Source organism: Mugil cephalus, chromosome 3, assembly GCF_022458985.1.
Source record: "Mugil cephalus isolate CIBA_MC_2020 chromosome 3, CIBA_Mcephalus_1.1, whole genome shotgun sequence".
NCBI lineage: Eukaryota > Metazoa > Chordata > Actinopteri > Mugiliformes > Mugilidae > Mugil > Mugil cephalus.
Window position 1 is genome coordinate 8,518,371 of NC_061772.1, and position 18,726 is coordinate 8,537,096.

Sequence of the window (18,726 nt, forward strand, 5' to 3'; positions counted from 1 at the left end):
ACACTTTGCAAATTCATCCCACGGGCCAGATAGGACCCTATGGCAGGCCGGTTTTGGCCTGCTTATTGTATGTTTGACACCCCCGTGTCGTCTCCCTGAGGAGAAGGAAAATCTTCATTGTATAACGAGCCTATCAGTTGTAGCAAGATTTACCTCGGGTAAATCCCGAGGTAAGTCTTGCTACAACTGATAGAAAACAAGGACAAAGATAGAGTACACGTGACAGTTTTTTTTTTAATGACGTACTTTATATAAATTACTATATTACTTATTTTCAGTAAGTCCACAAAGACTGTTGTTTTGGACAGTGAAAAAATTCAGATATTGCACAGCCTGAGATAAACTGTTTGCGGTAGCCTGTAATTTAGTCCGCCATGTTTAGTCTATAAACTACATACTCTATAGACTAAACATGGTGGACTAAATTACAGAGTAAGTAAATGAATAAAAATAGGTGGTTTAATTATCAAATAAACCAAAACAGACAAAAATGGTATAAGCCTATGGATCATTTATTGCCAGACAACATTAATCTTTCAAATGGAGCATTGTTGTTGCTGGGGTTGCCTCTTCCTCCGATGTGTTAGACAGTGGATAGGTTCATCACACTTGATTTCTAGCTCCCTCTGTATGTGCTGTAAGAGAAACGACTCAGAAGCAGAGGAACATGGTACTTTTGGCTTGGGTCATTTATAGTGAAGACAATCTGCATAAAAGAAAAATACAACTGGTTAAATAAGAAATGCAAATTCTGTAATGTTGTTACAAAATGTGATTGCAGCACAAGGAATTAAAGCAACAGTCTACCTGAGTATGAAAGCTGAGGATGATCATATGTCAACACATGCAATTTTGTGCCATTCCTTACCTCAACATAGGGGTAAAATGAAGTCTCTCCCATACTAGCCCAATACTGAGCAGTGTCAAAATGTAGTTTGTACACACCAGGTGTAAACAGTTGCTGTGTGATAAGTCCTGGGCAACGTCCATCATTGTTAGTAGTTCTGTTCAGACAACATAAGATTCAAGATCTGTGAACACTGACATGCATTGTTTCAGTATTTGAAATTGACACTATAATCGTTGATGTTCTTGTGTGTGTGTGTGTGTGTTTTTTTTTAGATCGTTACCCAGTGGTTATCAAATCCCAAGCACTAGTCGAGGGGTCTTGCTGATAAAGGCTGAGAGCCATGTTTGACCCAGGGGTTCCCATTGCAATGTTCAGCACATGAGTGGTCAGAGGACTAGGTGAGCCAGCCATTGATGTGATCTCCAGGAAAGGAGCAAATAGTAACATTTTAAAGATATGATATTTAATCTCAATAGATCATACACATAAAACAAGTTTTGTCTAAATTCATGCCGAAAAAGTCATGTTGGTCTACTTATCACAAAGTTAATAAGACCACGATCAAAGTTTTCACACAGTCAGCAGCGTCAAAAACTATGTTTAAATACTGCACAGGGGTGCATATACATATATTATATATTTGTTAATATTTTGTAATGTATGTTCTTTTGTCTTCATTGATCACAGAACATTCAACTTTTCAGTTATGAGGAAAAACAATATATGCATGTGTGGTGCTTGGAAGTGTCATTTCAGAAAAATAAAGCTACATTTAATACTAATATTAATAATATTTGTATACCAATTAATCAGTTTTCTATTAAATCTGCTTTATTTTCATGTAAACTGGATGACCCTGAGTCAGCCGCCTCCAAATACGTGCATATTATTAAATGTTGGGAAAAAATGAAACCAATAAAATCTAAAAAATAATAGTTTACATCTAATTTTACTGAAGCAATAAATGTTGTGGTCAATTAAACTAAAAAATAATGGGTGTAAGATCATATATTTAAGAACTGCATAAACAAATGATTATGGTACTATTTTTGATTGTGGCATGTTGACTGTTGTCATTGTAACCTCAGCCAGAGTAAATAAAAAGTATGGTACTATTTTACACGTACCACCATACTAAATTATATATATATATATAATTTTAAATTTATAATGCTACATCACATTACATTTAGATGGTTTAATGTAAGTGGGCTTACCTTATTTGCAGGCAAAATGTGACCCTTCAGTTGCTGCAGCCTGAATGCACTCATGTGCACTGATGTATAAATTCTCAACTGGGTCAACACTTTTAACTGAGAAATGCAATTTTATGGTTTATTTAACAGCATCAGATTTTTATCACGTTACTGTCGTGAAGTTCTGCGCGCTGTCCTGTTCAGCATGACTTTCAGTTCACATGAGCTTATCTTTTTGTCAATAGCGAACCAGTTGTGCAAGAACATGTTTTATCACGCTTTGTTTTCAGCACTTTGAACTCGAGTAGAAGTGAGCGTCTGGAGTGGGCTGCTCTGGGGCTGAGGTCTATGCAGATCAGATGGTATTAAAAGTCTTTTTTTACTCCCTTATTATTAGTATGGTTTACATCAGGGTTAAGGAAACTTTAGTATACAACAGACCTGGGCATTTTACGGCCCGCGGGCCGCATACGGCCCTTTGGACATTCCCGTCCGGCCCGCGGTACGTCAGTCATGAGCACAGATGAACTGTGCATGCAATACGACTGTGTTGCTTTTATTTTGAGCCATGATGTGTTATTTACGTCATGGCACTGTTAGTTTGTCAACCACAAAAAAAGTAAGATTGAAACAGCTTCTTGCCATCTATTAACCCTCAAAAGCCTGAACGGATCGCTGGCATCCGTCAAAGCGGCCGATTTTGAATTATGGTAAGTCACAGCGGTTTGCGCTATTGACAGTATTCATTGTGAGTGAACACTGGTTAGTTGTGCTTTTGCCTGGAAGACCTTCGTGACATCTCAAGGGTATAACTAACTTTGTTTTTACCAACAAATTCCTCCAAACAAGTCTCTCTTACTGAGGATCCGCGATCGTTGCTCTCCAACCTGCAGCCGACTGCAGCGGTGCGTCATCATTACCGTAATGGCAGCATTTTTTTCTAGAAAGCGCAACTTGAATATTGTCCATCGGGGATTACGGTAATTCAAATACAGCAAGCTTCTCTTTGTGGGCAGACGGACATTCAGGTCTTAAAGGGTTAAACATTTATTGAGATTTATTGAGATACAGAAAATAATTCATGTAGCTATATGATCCACCGAAGTTTTCCAAAAAGGACAAAGTTTCCAACATTATATCCAAAACTACAGATCGATTGTGTTTCATTTTCCTCTTCAACCTACACCAAAACTCTACTTACAGAATATTCTTATGTTTCTGATTACCAGTAGCAGCTTATCAACATATATAATTTACTGCTTTTTACAATGGGAGAAAATTAATATTGAGCAGAATAACGTTCAAGTTATCGTTTGGTTTGGCCCTCCAACACAGTTCAGATTTTTCATGCGGCCCCCTGTAAAAATTAATTGTCCAGCCCTGGTATACAACCTACAGTAAAACATCCTTCTTAAATTTCATAAATGAATTCACTGAGAGTGTACTGTTACTGGACCCCAGTGAAAACAAGCAGCCCTCTGTTCCAGTGGAATCCATATCTGCGTGTTTAGTATAATACCTTTTGGAGCTAACTGTTGACAGCATGGCTCTGTTGGAAATTTAATAATGGTGACTGTTGAGCATTTTCTTTTCATGATTCCCACTCATTAAACTCCAGTACTCACCACATGCTGATATTTAATCTCAGCCCAACAATGAGCCTAATGTGAATCTCTGATTGTATTATGAGGAAGAATTATAAGAATTTTCAGGATTGAATATAATCTGCCCTGGGAGATTAGCAGAACTTGATTTATTAAATGAGAATGTTCCATTAATATCTTGTGTTTAGTTTGTTTTCCCCCATGTTACTGAGGGGTATTAATACATTTAAACCATGGTACACAGCTTCGCATTGTCTCAGTTGAACTAAAAATTTTCTACATGACATTTTATGTCTGTTTGGACTTAGTGTCTGAGCTCTGTAAATCTGTCCCTTCATCTCTCATTCCAGACACACAGCTGGTGTTGAAAAGTTGAAGGTGGATTTGTGGCTTTTCTTTGTGTTGTGTAGTGAATCAGTATAACAGGAGCAGCTACGGAGAGACTTAACTACGGCCTGGGTCTGGTCTGAGGTAAATGTGCTTTCCTGCCTGTTTCTAGTCTGCATATTGCTGCTAAATACTGATGTTAAGATTTTGGAGTCTCTGCATTGCTGCATGGGCATCTTTATTTAGGTGTGAAATGCTGCAGCTTGAGTCTGTTTGCAGCTCATGTATCATGGGATCACATGCAGTTACCCGGAAAGATTCAGACTGACCTTTGCTTTAATCCCTCTGACTAAAGGAAGTGTTATGAATTGGAACATGCAATTTCTTATGACGGGAGCACATTCTAGTGGACTCTATGCATTCAGGGAAATGTTTGCTGACCGCTCCTTAGATGGATTTCTGAATCGATAATGATATGCTAATGATATATTATATACAGAAAAAATAACTACACCACGAACTGCATTTATACTCAATATGAAAATACTTTTACTACTGTGACAATGAGTATTTCCACTTGGCTTATCTTGCAAACAAAAACATGTAACACCATAGGAAGTATAATAACATCATCATTATTGTCTTTTTAAAAACAAAAAAGAAAAACACATGAGAAGTCCTAAAGCAAGGTTAAAATCAGACGGCTAAACAATTACAGTAAAGTATACAATAATACACAATATTACACACTGACCTGGGCCTTTGCACATCTTAAAGTGCCAAAAACATAGCGGAAGAGAGTCCGAAGATTTCTCCAATACACTTAAAGCAGAGAAAGTACTTGTGTTTCTGAAAGGCGTGACAGGGTATAACATGTCGTTCTGAGCTTCAGATAATTATATACTAACACAAACAGAAAACAGACACTTCACCTCCTTAAGGATTATACAGCTTCATTTTGATATGTTAGAGATACACGATAGAGAAAAGGTGCAACAAAATATCTGTTAGTTCCTTACAGCCAATGTGTCCATGATTTTTCTGGTTCCATGTTGTTTGGGCGTTGTCTAATTGAAAGTGGTTTCAGAACAAGAAAGAGAAGACTTAGATTTTCTGTTAATGTTGTATAACTGCTCATTCTTTCTTTACAGAAAACACTGAGATGGCATAAACACCAAGATCACCACTATGTAAACTGTAAATTAGCAATGTGTGTGTATATTTTGTGTGTCATAAACCGTCTGTGTTCAGCAGGAAAGTTAATCTGTTTAGTAAATACTTAAATCAGTGAAGTGTATTCTCTCACTTAGTACCAACGAATACCTTAGTAGTTCTCAAGTACTTGTGTTCATGCAAATCCACTGACACCACAGATGAGGTTAACTTCAAGTAGGTAGGTTAAATTCACCTCCAGCCTCCAGCTGTCCTTTATAATTACTTTCTAGATAGGATCATTCAGACTCTCAGGTCAGCCTACAGCCAGCTCTCGTCAATTAAATGTGCATGTGCACTTGGTATGTTGGGTGTGAGTCAACGGTGTCTGTGTTTCTGAGTCATGGAAACAAAAATGCTTCAATTCAATGTGGTGCATTACGCTATCAGATATGTGGACCCGACGTGGGTGTCAGCTTGATGGTTTATGTTCTCTTCCTCCATGTTTGGCACTTCATCCACGTCTCCTACGTTTCCTCATACGCCTCCCTTATATTTCCTCCTCAGGGTCAGAGCTGTGGTTGCTCATCTGTGACAGACAAACAGGCAGACAGACAGCAAGAGAAAAACAAAGAGGCACTTCATTAACTGTCAACTCAGGATGACTCAGTAAAATTTCATTACGCAAATATAACCTGATTTCACAGTGGTGGAGTCTTGTGATTGTCTTGGCTGCATTGCTGGTGAATCCTAAACTTATCAAACCAATTAAACAAATAAAGGTTGAATATCTCTGTGTTGCTGTCAACGACTATAGCAGTGAGTGATAATTGCGCATGCATTGTCTGTGTGACCTTGTCAATCTGTTGTCAGTTTGCAAACGCTGGTTATAGAAGAAGCTTTAGGACTGGGAGGTCACTGCTCCAAGTGTGCTCAGTTTGAAAGGTTAAACGACAAAAGACGAAATCCAGTGTATAAGGAAAATAAAGCTGATTACAGTTTATAACAGTAGAATTATGATCACTCATTTGTTCGACTATCAACACATTCACTTGTAATTCTTGCAGAGAAAAAAAAAAGCACACCGCTTAATAACTTTGTCTGTGTTGCGCTTCGAGTTTTCCAGTAAACTGGATAAAAGTCAGCTTTCTAAGCCGGCTCATATCTGTGAGCCTCGTCTCTACCTCGGCATATGAGGCACCGCTGTGAAGGTCTTTTTCTCCTGTAAAAGTATGGTCAGAAATATCGTCAAATTCTTTGTATTGGCAACCAATAATGAAAGTAGAAAGACCTGATCTAAAGCTAAACTCACACTCTCATTGGCAAGTGTCAATTTCTGACAATGTGATTCGTTCAAAAGCGTCACATGACCGGATATTCTGCCTGTGTGTGTTTGTCTGCGAGGGACATTTTAAAGGTGTTGTGAAGTCTTCTCCAAGAAGAAAATTACAGTTCCAATTAGCAGGAAAAGTCAAAGGAAAGATGCATGAAGGAGATGAGAGGGGAAGTCAGACTCATCTGAGTTCATCCACCTGTAAATTGTCTTTGGTAAAAAGAGACGAAGGTGGAGACGATCAGCAATGGATCATCATTCATGTTTCACGTTTCAATGAACTTATTGAAAATTTAATCTGATATTCTGATATGATATATGTTGATATGATTATATGTGTTATGTTATATGTTATATGTTTTTTTTAATAAATTTGGTTTTGGTGCATAGTGGTGTCCAATAAAAATATACAGGATTTTACAATGTGAAACTTTAATGGTCTTTTTCTCAAAATTAGTTTTTCTGCATTCACCTCATTAGCACTTACACGTACCAAACTTTCCAGATTTATTCCATACTACATTCTGCAGGTATTTACTCATTCAGAGCCTGATTTATATAACACTTTACTCCTAAAAACAGCAAGAATTGTTTTTTCGGACGGTTGACAGTACTTTGTGATTTATGGAGAGATAAAAAGAGATATCCACAATTTCCTCTGTAAATACCTGGAAATCTAATACGTTAACAAAATGAAACAAGAATTTTGAACCTCACTTTAGCCATTATTCAGATTTCTGTTCTGGAAATGTATGTAAATTAGCATATATTTAAGTAGACAACTCCTCATTTGCATATTTAAATATTAATTCACAGAAAACTTGTTATACAAAAAAATGATGGTACGTATGCACAGCAAATGCTGTGGAGTTAAGATTCTGGTGTTGGCGAAAGTTTAGCAAGAGTAGAATTATTAAATGATTTTAATATGTGTTATATATACAGTAACTCTCTGAGGACAAATAAATGGTCTGGTCTGGTCTGGTCTGGTGCCTTTTTAAACCTTTTTGTGTGTGTGTGTGTGTTTCTTTAAGCAGAAACTCTACTCTATGACCCTGAGGTCAATCTTGCACGGAGGCTGGAGACAGTTTAACACCTGCTGTAGGACCTACAGGACTCGTTCTGTCATTTTCCAGATGTATGTGGTATGTTAACATACCAACACTTAAAAAAGGTGTGGACCCATATAGACATGTTAAAAGTGCTGAGATTACCTCTGATGGTGTTGCTTTGGGTATGCTGATTATGCTGTGAGTAAGTACTCAACTGGAGTTTCATGGTGATATCCATTAGTTAAAAATGTTACCCTATTCACCTGTAGTGTCAGGCCTTAACTAATGTATGTATGTTTTAACAACAATGTAACCTAAGATGCCTGAGCCTTCCTGATGCACCTCGCGGTCATTCCTGAAAAGGTGCATTTACCGTGTGGTGGTCATCATCAGGCTCCCTCAGGCCAGGGCTCTCCCTGTGGATTCGATGGCGGGAACTGGGAGGGGAGAGAGAGGAGAGGGATTGCTCTGGGCTGCTGGCTGACACGGCGTACGGTGAGCCAGCTGGACTGTCCTCTCTCAGGGGAGACCCTGGATCACAGACATGAACAGATGCGCACACGGGGATTAGAGATCCGCATTAACTTAGGTCCTGTTTTGGGACGGTGAGAAAATGCTCAGTTTTGTCTGCGCCAAAGACGTTCTGCCGACTTTGAACCAGGTGACAGACAGAAAACGAGAGTGAGAGTGACAAGATGAAGGCCAGATGTGGAGATGTCGAGAGGGAGGTGAGGGACGGCAGGGCTACATAGTGAGGGACAGGGGGAATCAAGTGGAGCCGGAGATAAATTAATATGAAGATGAGAGCTATCAATCGCCCAAGGTCATTGAAAGTAGACAGCAGGACACACCCGGACACACATAGTTCTCTGCAGGTGTACACCCAGAGCTGCTAAACTGTAGGCATCTCACAACACATTGTCTTTTTAAACACGCTCATGTGTATTCAGCCTTGCTGTTATGACAGTGACTTCAAGGGTTAAAGTGTCTTTAGCCTAGGACATTTTAATGTAGCAGATTTGGAGCTCAGAGGAGGGTGAATGGCACCAAATGAGTGGAAGAAACTGTGTATCAGTTTATGATCAGTTTAATTAAGGCTGCAGTTTGCCTTAGGGGGGATAATAAAGCTCCACTCTGTTCATTTCCTGGGCTGTAGGTTCCTGTGTAGGTGGGTATTTGACAGTTACAGTCAAATATCCACATGGGGGCAGCAGCACCACTTTCCTCTATGAGCTGTACTGATCTGCTGTTCTTCACACTGCCTGAATATATTTGTGTGTTTTCTGAAGCCTCATCAGTCAGTTACTTCAACCACATTGTTTGTTCAGCATCTTCCATAATTTGCTCACAACCACGCATCCACTCTCCCCCCACTCTAGCTGATATCACGCTGAATTCAACTTTTTAAAAAAAAAAAAAAAAAAAAAAAATCCTGACAGGAGGAAAATAATTGATTTGTCAGGTGAAACCGTTGTGCCTCCATGCGTGCAGTGCATTCCCTACCCCCAGTCTCCCCTGCGGCACAGACCCTGAATCATTTTGATTGGGGTTGCGACTGGATGAGCTAATCAAGCAGAAATCTGAAAGTGGCATATCGCTGGAGTCTGCCTTGAAATGATTTTGATGTGCGAATAGATTATCTATCATTCGATCTCACACCCATCTGCTTCCACTGTCTTTCTGAATGAGTGTCTCACCTTTGTGGTCACTCCTCTGTGTGTCCATCCTGTCAAGGCTGTCAAGCAGCCCATCGACCTGTGTCTTTATCAGAGTCAGCTCCTTTTTAATCACCTGCAACTCCTCCATCCCCACTGCAGGGGCAAAGAGAGAGAAAATGTAAACCACACTGAGAAATTATGGTTTTAACTATTCGCCAGCCAATGAGTGAAACGTACGAAAACACTGGAACAATACAAACAGCTTAAGAGTATTATTTGACTTTAATTCTTTTTTCCTCACATTCAACCCCAGTGTTTGGGTAGCAGTTAGTGACTGTCCCTGCTGTAGACTTTCCCTTTGCCTCTGAACACTGTTGAATTATTAGTCATTATTGGTAGCCCACTCACGCCTAAAGGCCAACCCAAGGTTACCCCACCAACAAAATTATTTTAAAATTTTGGTCTCAAGTTGCTAAATGTGCAACTGAAGGACAGATTCGGGCGTCACGCAGTTCTGGCTAGAACACACTGCATCATTTATTTCATGAAAGCAGCATCAGATACGCTTTCACTCCCTTTTTAGTGGGTATTTATGTTACCACATGAAGCATTCAAGTTTAAACGCCGACAGGTTGACTATTGCAGAGCTTTGGACAAAGTATGAGAACCTGCACCTTGTAATGCCACCTTTCTCTGAGACTGAGGACGAAAATCAAGAGACATGCAATTTTTATAAAACCATTTTGAACAGCTGAAGTGCAATCATAACCCAGTTGCAGCTCTTTCATATTACTCACACTTGGCTGTGGTTGAATTAGTGGAGTGAGCTCTGGAGCTTTTGGAATGGGTTCTGTCTCGACTACGTCTGTGCCCAGAGGAGTAAGAGGAGGAACGGGATCGCTTGGCCAGACTGGGTCCCAGGGGTAGAGGAGAGAGGGATGCTGGAACACGCTGGTAGTCGTACACCCTGCAAATGACACAGGCAGAGTTTCAAAAATAATGAATCTTCATCATATTTGTGCAGATTGTCATGCTTCTGTGGGACAGTTCTCTGAGATATTGTGCAATCTGTGAGGAACCATAATGAAAGATCGTAATTGGTCACATATTGGTGAAAATGACTGAGCAGGTGGATGGACAGCAGAGAGGAATATTTCTCTCTGAAAATGTTAAAAGCTGCCCACAGCCTCTAAACTAAGTAAGGTAAAGCTTTCAAAGCTCCTGTTCCAGCCAACAAAAGCTAAATGTTTCATTCTCAAAAGGGCACTTTTAACCTTCACTTGGACACTGACTCAGGGCAACAGGACTAGACTCAAACTGGACAAGAGCTTTTAAAAAAATAAAACATGGAACAGACGGATTAGTAATGGTGTTGTTGTTTTTTTTATTTTAAGGAAAAAAAAACAGTATCAGTATGTACTAAAAAAAGATCTGATTTTGACATTAGTATAAAAAATGCCACAACTGACTCATACTTGTTTCTGAAGGGATGAAACAAGATAGAAAAGGAAAACTTAGAAGACATGAAGCAAAGCAACTGTTTATACTTTTGATAGATAAATATATACACTACCAGTCAAAAGCTTGGACACACGTTCCCAGTCAGTTCAGTGAGGAGGTGTGTCCGAACCTTTGACTGGTAGTGTATGTTATTCTATGTTCTTTTGTGTTTTATTTTCTATCTATCTCACTTTCTCTCTGGCCTCCTCCCAGTGGACGGCTCTATGTCTCTATCTGTCACTGAACGTAATTGGTTCTGTCAGGGCCAATCAATAGCGCCCCGCCAGGCTAGTAGTGCTGGTGACAGGGGGTGTATCACAGTCAACCTCTATAGTGGTTACAGAAACGACACTGTGTGTTGGTGCATGTGCGTTTCAGCAAAAAGAAAAACAGAAATGATGTTATGATTGAAAAAGAGAATGGCCTCAACACCCACTGACCCAGTGACTAGGTGAAATGGCTATGACATCAGAACCAACGAATCGCCACCGGTCAAATGCTCAAGAGGCGTGTGGGAGGCAGGAGAATGTAAATCTATGTAGCAGCCCTGAATGATCAATAGATCAACTTCCACAGCCTTAAAGCTTAAAATTCCCACAAGAATTACAAATCAGACCACAAATTAAGAATAATACAGTACACATTACATTACTTAAGAGTATTCTGTGCACAGAAGGTTACACCCTGAAGAAGGCTTGTTTTTTACTACTTATGTTGTAAAACATTTCATTATGAAATAGTCATCTTAATAAAGGCTTTTCTTATATTTTTTCGAGCAAGAGGAGTGCCTCGGACTTTTCCTTCGAGCTTCGCTATTCATGTCCCTTTCCAAAGAGCACCCTCGTTATGTGCATGAAAAACTTCCTGAGCACCCTGGACCCTGTTTGGCTTTCAGCAGCACGACTTGATCTTGTCACAGTCAAGATATTTCTGGATCAAGAACAATCTGAGCACAGCCTGGGTGGTTTCTGCAAAGCCAGGAGAGTGAAAAGCTCCTCTGCTGCATGCATACACTCTCAGTCAAAAGTATGGACACACTTTCTCATTGAATTGAATGAGAATGTGCGTCCAAACTTTTGACTGTTGGTGTATAACAAGCCCACAACAGGGAGACAAGCTGTCAGCTGTAAGGGCTTGGAGTTGGATGGTAATATAGATTTACAGATTGAGCTGTTAGCCAGTCAGTCAGACAGACACAGTCTGGCTTCCTGAAGTTTTCTATATTGTTTTTGTTCTGCTTTATACTATGAAGACCCACTCTACACTCTCGTACAGAGATTTCTGCACAGACTGTGTTCTTAGCACATCCACAGGGCACACACAGACACTTACGCATCACAGTGTCACATAGGATGAAGTGTATTAGGCCACCATAAGTGTATGAGATTAGAGGCTTTGAGCATTGTCCATGTGGGGAGACACAGAGACCAAAGACTTAAGGGAGTTTAAAGTCTTTCAGAGCAGTTTGCAGGGGCACATAGACAATGTGTTGCTACACCGGCTTTGAAGTGTCATCTCGGAGAATGGAAGCTCAGACAATGAGGGAGACGAGTGAGGATTACAGAAAAGTGTGTGAGAGAGTGTTTGTCTCTGCGGATTAGACCCCACACAGAAAGCAGCTTTGTCAGCTCGAGCTGTTATCTGTGTGTTGAAAGACACTTTACTTTCATGTTTGCACAAGAGGACAGCAGACAAAAACTGTCATTTTCTCTCTTTTCCTCATATTGATGCGTACAAACAACAAACACCGATACGAAAATACGCACGTGTGTGCACACACCCCCACACACACACACAGTCCCCACACTGCTCACACCCAGAGGCAAACATGTGCACACACACATAAATATGCGCACAGACATTTTCGGTTGCAAACACACACACGCACACACACACAGCTGTCAGCAGTGCTAGCCAGCAGCATGGAGAATAATCATGCAGTGTGTTAAAAACAAATTGAAAATCAGCGGTGAGTGTTCCCCCCAGAGCAAAGACAGAAAAATGCAGAGCAAGGAAAACTGAATGAAAAAATAAAACAACAAAAAGGTGACAGTTAATACTCAGAGCAGCTGAGCGCCGATACGTGAGAGAAAAGCAACAGAATGAGGTTTATATTCTGTATGTGTAGGCGCAATGTGACAAACTCCTTTTATCCAGATGTGCTGAGCGGAGTGTTTATGAGTGAGGCCTGAGGGAGGGAGGAAGGTCCCACAACAATTTTGGCGGATGACCACTAATACAGAACCGTTCTGAGTGGAGCTTCGCTAACTACCTCTTCTGCCCAGCCGCTGCACTGGAAACCAAGAGCTGAGTCAAAAGTTCACGATAAGTCCCAAACAATGCACTCAATTTCAGTGATGTTAAGAGGCAGCTTTGAACTTGAGAGTACGCTTGTTGGCAGCGAGCCGGCAGGAACTGCAAATGTAAGAGAGAACACTAGAGTGAAAATGGCCAGAAACAACAGTGATTTTGTCACAGATTTTAGCCCTAATTTTTTTTGTGGCGCCATTTTGTTCCAAATATGAGTTTCAAACATCAGAACGTAAAACTTGTTACTGAAGTTTTCATTCATGGCAGATTTGAAATTGATTGAACAAAGCTTAAGTATGTACCAGATCTGGCGTTTGGTAGTTTTTCACATCTGTCATGAAACACCATATGATGGAATTTCTATTTAACAGGTTGTCTTCGTTTCTGCAGAAGAGCCGCGAACTCTCTGATCCTATCACCACTGAAGCTGCTGTAGCCTTTTCTACTTGTGGTGATCAAACAGTTTTGTAAGACACATCGGTATATCATGTGCTATACAACACAAGAAACGAATATTCAACAAGATTGCTTCACCTTGGATGGATGAGGTGGACAGTAGGGATTACTCAATTTCACAATTAATCGCGGTATTAAGCACTACAATTAATTAATTGTAACGTTTCCTGAATACCGTCAGAAAATATTATGCCGGAACCACAGTTAAGAGCAACTCAAATGGAACGAAAACAAAGTGACGCCATTCCTAAATCCTAGCCACCTCCTTCAAATTTTTTTATTGACGCAAATACACCACTTCCACATGTCTCTGGCATGTCTGTCAGGTACTCGCAACTACTAAGGTAAACAACAGATAACTGTCTTGCTCAGTATCTACTCTTTGGAGTTTTAATCTACCGGTTACCACCGGTCACTTTGTAAACTTCCTCAAGTGTCTCCTCCACTGGACGGCGCTCGGTTTATCAATAAAGAACCAGGTTATTATGGCCCAGAAGTTTAATACCACATGTCCGTTTGTGTTTATAATCTCGTCTTTTGAGCGCTGGCGTTCTCGCTATACACTGGTCTGTTGACAGTATCATATGATGGTGGTTACCTGTACGTTAAATTATCCGACGTTTCATCAAGTGGTTTTCTTTTTGCTCAGGTGTATGTGTGTACAAATATAAATACTGGATCATATAATTAGTAATATAATTGTATTTTTGCACCAAAAGATAAATTCTCTGACAATAATAGTATTAAGGAAAACTGTAATCGTGACATCCCTATTTGGCAGCATTTGCGTATACGATTGTTCACATATGTTGACAAAGATATTTGTAAGTATATGGTCTTGCATCGTTTAGTATGGAAGAGGGCCGCACATGAAGGAAAAACATGGAGGAGGTAGATTTATCTTTTCATCATGCACTTCAAGAAAAAAGTCAAAATTTCGGGAAAAAAGTGCTTCTACAAAATGCCGTGGAGGCAGTAAGATGAAGTGGTGAAACTATACTTCAGGCTCATCTTTAGCAGCAAAGAAATCTTTCTCTTTTAGCTCACAAACACAGTGTAGTTATCACTATTAGGACAGTATGAGGAGATCACACAAGCTTGGATGAGGTGGCCTTATTTGTACAAGCTGAAAGAGGAGATAACAGCGGTAAATATAAATAAATAAATAAATAGTGGTGGCCCTGATACTCTCCACAACATTTTGTAGAAGCAGTGCGCTGGTTGTTAGAGTCTCATAAGGTCAACTTTTTTCTCGATATTGTATTTCGACTTTATTTTCAACATTTTGACTTTTTTCTTAAAGAGCATGATGAAAAAAATCTACCTCAGTTTTTTTTTTTTTTTTTTCACATGGGTTGCCCTAATACTCTTCTGTAGTTTTGTCTGCAGGCGTATGAGTTAGACTAATAAGCTCCTGGCTTTTGAGTAGTAGCAGGCTGCATTGGAAGCAAAGTCAGAATGACTGACGGCTGTGTGACAGACAGACAGACAGACACGGGGAGCAGAGACTACTGGAGCAGAGTCAGGAGAGGAGAATCCACTATTGCCTCTTCCTGTAAACTCCTGTGACAGACATACAAGGAATAAGGTGTGTGAGCTGCCATGCACAGTTTCCTCACACTACCTGTCATAGTAGTCCTCGTGATAGCTGTCATAGTCCAGGTCCAACTCAGATCTGTAGGACAGACGAAGAAAGAGTCAGGGGAGGCGATCGGTAAAAAGCATTTGTTGAAGCTACATGATGCACTTTACCACTCTGTCACATATTAGACTCAACAAACCACAGGCCTGGCTGGTGTGGCGGTGTGTTAATGCGTCTGAGTTATGTGGTACAACACTTCATCTGGAAAGAATACAGTGTTCATGATCCCCAGTCAGCTAGAAAAAAATGGATGGATTTGTTCTACAGCAGCATTCAGCTTGGAAAATCCATAGAAATCGAATTGTGTTCCAACCTTACCACCCACTGAACACCTCGATGTGCGCACTCGGTGAAGTAAGCTGTTAGGCATGTGTTTCAGAGTGTGTGTGAGAGAATCAGAGGCAAGTGTGTGATGTGACAGGAGTGAACTAATATGGACTGGTAGCTGGCGTGTACTATGTGGAAGCGGCCAGAGGAATTGGAGGAAAGAAAAGTAACATTAAGCCAGAGAGAGATCACGTTCTGGTGTGTCAGACCTCAGCATTCCCCCCTAATCCCTGCAAAGAGTCTCTGATAATCCCTCCATGTTGCACTCCCTCCCTCTGTCTCTTTGTCTCTCTCTGACTCATTCTTCTCAATCCGTCTTTGTCATTCGTCCACTTACCTGTCATGTATTCTCTTTGTTTAAACTGACCTCACTCTCTCCAGTTCTCTTAATCGGTACTGAATAAATATAGTACACCATAATGCTTTAAAGCAGGGCCCCCGCGGGCAATGGAACAAGCTGGATTCTCGTGCCACAAACACACAACATTGCAAACTGCTCCAGAATTACCAGTTACCAGAGTTCATCCAATTCTTTACAAGCTGAACCTCTAGAAAAACAGTCTCAAACCAACCCAGTTAGAGAGTTGTAGATCAAGCTCCGAAATAACATTTTTGTCCAACAGAACTCAGACTTTATAACTAAGAGTTACATTTTTATGCAAACTGACAAAGACAAATACTCTTGTCCAAACTGTTTTCTTTGATACGATCAATCAAACCATTTTATGTTACTGGTATGAATGTGTAAATGAGACAGTACTATGCCTAGACTGCCTTCACACCTATTTGAATAATAGATATTTTAATCTGTGTCTTCTTCAGCTCTGTTGCCACGTGGAGTCCTTCAGGTGTTTGTTCTTGGACTAATTCTCTTCTCATTGTGGGTCATTTGTTAAGCCAGATGAGACATAGATCAATGTCTCCGCTAAAAGCCAATTATTTGACTCTACTACCTGACTCTACTACGTTGTGCATGTCTAGTTGCCACCAAAGACAAAATGTCTCTTAATTTCCTTCCCCTTAAGCCGTGATAGAAGTGAATTTCTTTTAGGTGCACCTGTCAACTGTGTGATTGCAAATAACCTTTGGATCATCGTTATGACTTTTGATGTCCAAGCTTGTCCAGTCCTGTTTTCCTCTAGCACTAAATATCTCCAAAGTCAGATTTATCTTGTCTCGTACAGGTTTCAAATTAATAATTCTGAATTTCCTTTTCCCTTTGCTAGACTATCATAATTCCCTACACACATGGCTGAGTCAAGCTGCTCTGAATCCATTACAGTTGGTGCAAAATGCAGCTGCCAAGCTACTAACTAGAATTAGCTGTCACCTCCACATCACCCCCTGTTCTTGCACACCCCAGGCTTCCCATGTAGTAGAATAAACTAGACCCTGTTGATTACAAGGTAGTGCATAAACGTGAACCCAGTTGCATTTCCTCATTCTCTTCATCCTGTTGTCCCAATCTGACCCTCAACGATTGCCCCACTTCACCTGCTTGGTTACTTTAACTACTGTCAACACTTTACTGCTGCTCTATTGTAAGCAAATGAAAACGTATTGCCACTACAGACAACACAGTAATAAAATATTATTAAGTATTTTCATATTTGACACATCGTAAACTGCTTGCTACCAGTACTGGGTAAACAATACTAGATTTTTTTTAGAGCATTTCAACATATTTTCATCCCTGCCATCTGCTTTTCTGACGCTCAAGGGGATGGTCATTGTCATAGTTGTATTCAGCACATCACAAAAGAGATTACTTCTACACACAACTGTGTGCTTGAACAGATCTCAAGCGTAGTCACTTATTTTGGAGTGGACATCTCTTCCAGCATTACTCTCACTGGCTCTTCCCCGACTAATACAAGCTGGTTTTCAGAGCACAGGAGAGGGGAAGCCGCAAAATAATTTATAACAAGTGCTCACGGCTGAACTGCGCACTTGCCTAAATACAAAGCATAATCTCGAAGCAATTTAAAGACTGCCTTCTATGTGAAATGGAGAAGATCTATGTGTGTGTGTGTGTGTGTGTTTTTTTTGCATCATTTTGCCAAAGCAATTGAAACATTCTTCTTTTGCATTTGCAGACATACAGTCCAGAAGGCATTGTCTTCTCCACCATGCACCAGTTAAGGGCACACTGAAAGGCAGGAAGACAGCGGAGGACAAAGAGAAGCAGAATTGCTGCAGCTTCTCAGCCAAGCTGAGCTTTCCGTTCTCCGAGTGAATTCAGCTAGAAGAGAGACAGAGAATAACAGCTATTCACCAAAACCTGCACTGAGGGGGAACTAAGCTGCTGTTCACTTTCTGTTCAGTTTTGCTTTGAAATTCCCAGACTTGTGTTTGACTGTAATGTTTGTAGGACCCTCTAGGAGAGGAACAAACCGTTAAATCGCAACTGCTCAAATCAGTTTGGCAGACCTTTTTGCAATATTAAGCTTTTAATGTAATATTTTCTCACTTTAACACAAACTTTCATACTCCCAGCTTTGAGGTATTTCTGCAACACCTCATTTAACAGCGAATCATCATAAATGTGTCGAAATAAAGGATCGTACAGAGTTCAGAATTTTGCAGCGTAACGCAGCGGTAAAGGTGGTGCACATAAATTAGCTGCTACTTAACCCCTGAGGGTTGAATAATAAATATTTGGTTACTCATTCTGTGATGATGGTTGGATCATTCAAATGTCACCATGGTACGTTAATGATGTGACATAGGTGTTAGCATGTGATTTAGTGAAGACAAATCTGCGACAGGTAAGCGCAGCCCATTTAGACTGTAATTACACGTCCACGTGAGCAGCCAAGCGCCTCAACCAGGAGAGAGAGAGAGAGAGGCAGATGGACAGCAGGGTCACTAAAGGCTAATTAATTTCTTTTCATAATTTCTCAAGTGCCAAAGCAATCCATTAGACATGGCTGGCTATAAATCATCTCAGCCACGGCATGCCTGTGTGTGCTCATGTGATTTTGTGCGCTTGGGCAAAAACAAGCTGCTGTTATTATTATATTGTGAACAAAGCATCTCAGGGATTTCCTTCAACATGTACACTCGACCCCCACCGACAGCAGGACAATATCAGAATTTCACAGATTCTCTGAAAAAGCCCTGCAGGTGCGCGCGAGACTCTGTGAGATGAATCGTTTGAGATGGAGTTCAATTGATTTAGAACCTTGGCAGATGCAATTTAAATTTGACTGGCAATGAATCAAAGTGACACTTTAAATGAGATTGTTGTTCTCTTGATTGCGGTGACATCTTTGGTGACGAATAATCATTGCTTCCTTTGTCTCATAAGATTCTGTGC

The 18,726-nt window shown here is 40.3% G+C and overlaps 2 protein-coding genes across 6 annotated transcripts in view; both read right to left on the reverse strand.

The window, feature by feature from the left end:
• Positions 1-494: 494 nt before the first annotated feature.
• Positions 495-2,937, reverse strand: LOC125005515 (5-hydroxyisourate hydrolase-like). 4 transcript variants are annotated; one of them, XM_047580899.1, is made up of 4 exons: positions 2,875-2,937; positions 1,131-1,270; positions 869-1,004; positions 495-635 (listed from the first exon to the last, which is right to left on the reverse strand). In XM_047580899.1, exons 2-4 carry the CDS (start codon positions 1,259-1,261, stop codon positions 537-539), a joined length of 366 nt encoding a protein of 121 aa, XP_047436855.1. In that variant the 5' UTR covers positions 1,262-1,270; positions 2,875-2,937; the 3' UTR covers positions 495-536. The 4 variants fall into 4 exon arrangements, with proteins under 4 accessions (XP_047436855.1, XP_047436857.1, XP_047436853.1 ...); XM_047580901.1 differs by having other exon boundaries at positions 2,864-2,918; XM_047580897.1 differs by lacking the exon at positions 2,875-2,937 and adding an exon at positions 2,068-2,665.
• A 1,565-nt stretch (positions 2,938-4,502) lies between these two features.
• Positions 4,503-18,726, reverse strand: part of si:dkey-234i14.2 (heterogeneous nuclear ribonucleoprotein C) — a 34,095-nt gene continuing 19,871 nt past the window's right edge. Inside the window, exons 3-7 of one of the 2 annotated variants that reach the window (XM_047581593.1) lie at positions 15,063-15,113; positions 9,970-10,139; positions 9,212-9,325; positions 7,888-8,045; positions 4,503-5,718 (exon numbers count right to left, since the gene is read on the reverse strand). In XM_047581593.1, the coding sequence (XP_047437549.1) occupies positions 5,680-5,718; positions 7,888-8,045; positions 9,212-9,325; positions 9,970-10,139; positions 15,063-15,113 (532 nt within the window). In that variant the 3' untranslated portion in view covers positions 4,503-5,679. The remainder of the gene's footprint in view (positions 5,719-7,887; positions 8,046-9,211; positions 9,326-9,969; positions 10,140-15,062; positions 15,114-18,726) is intronic. The other variant, XM_047581594.1, reaches the window with a different exon arrangement.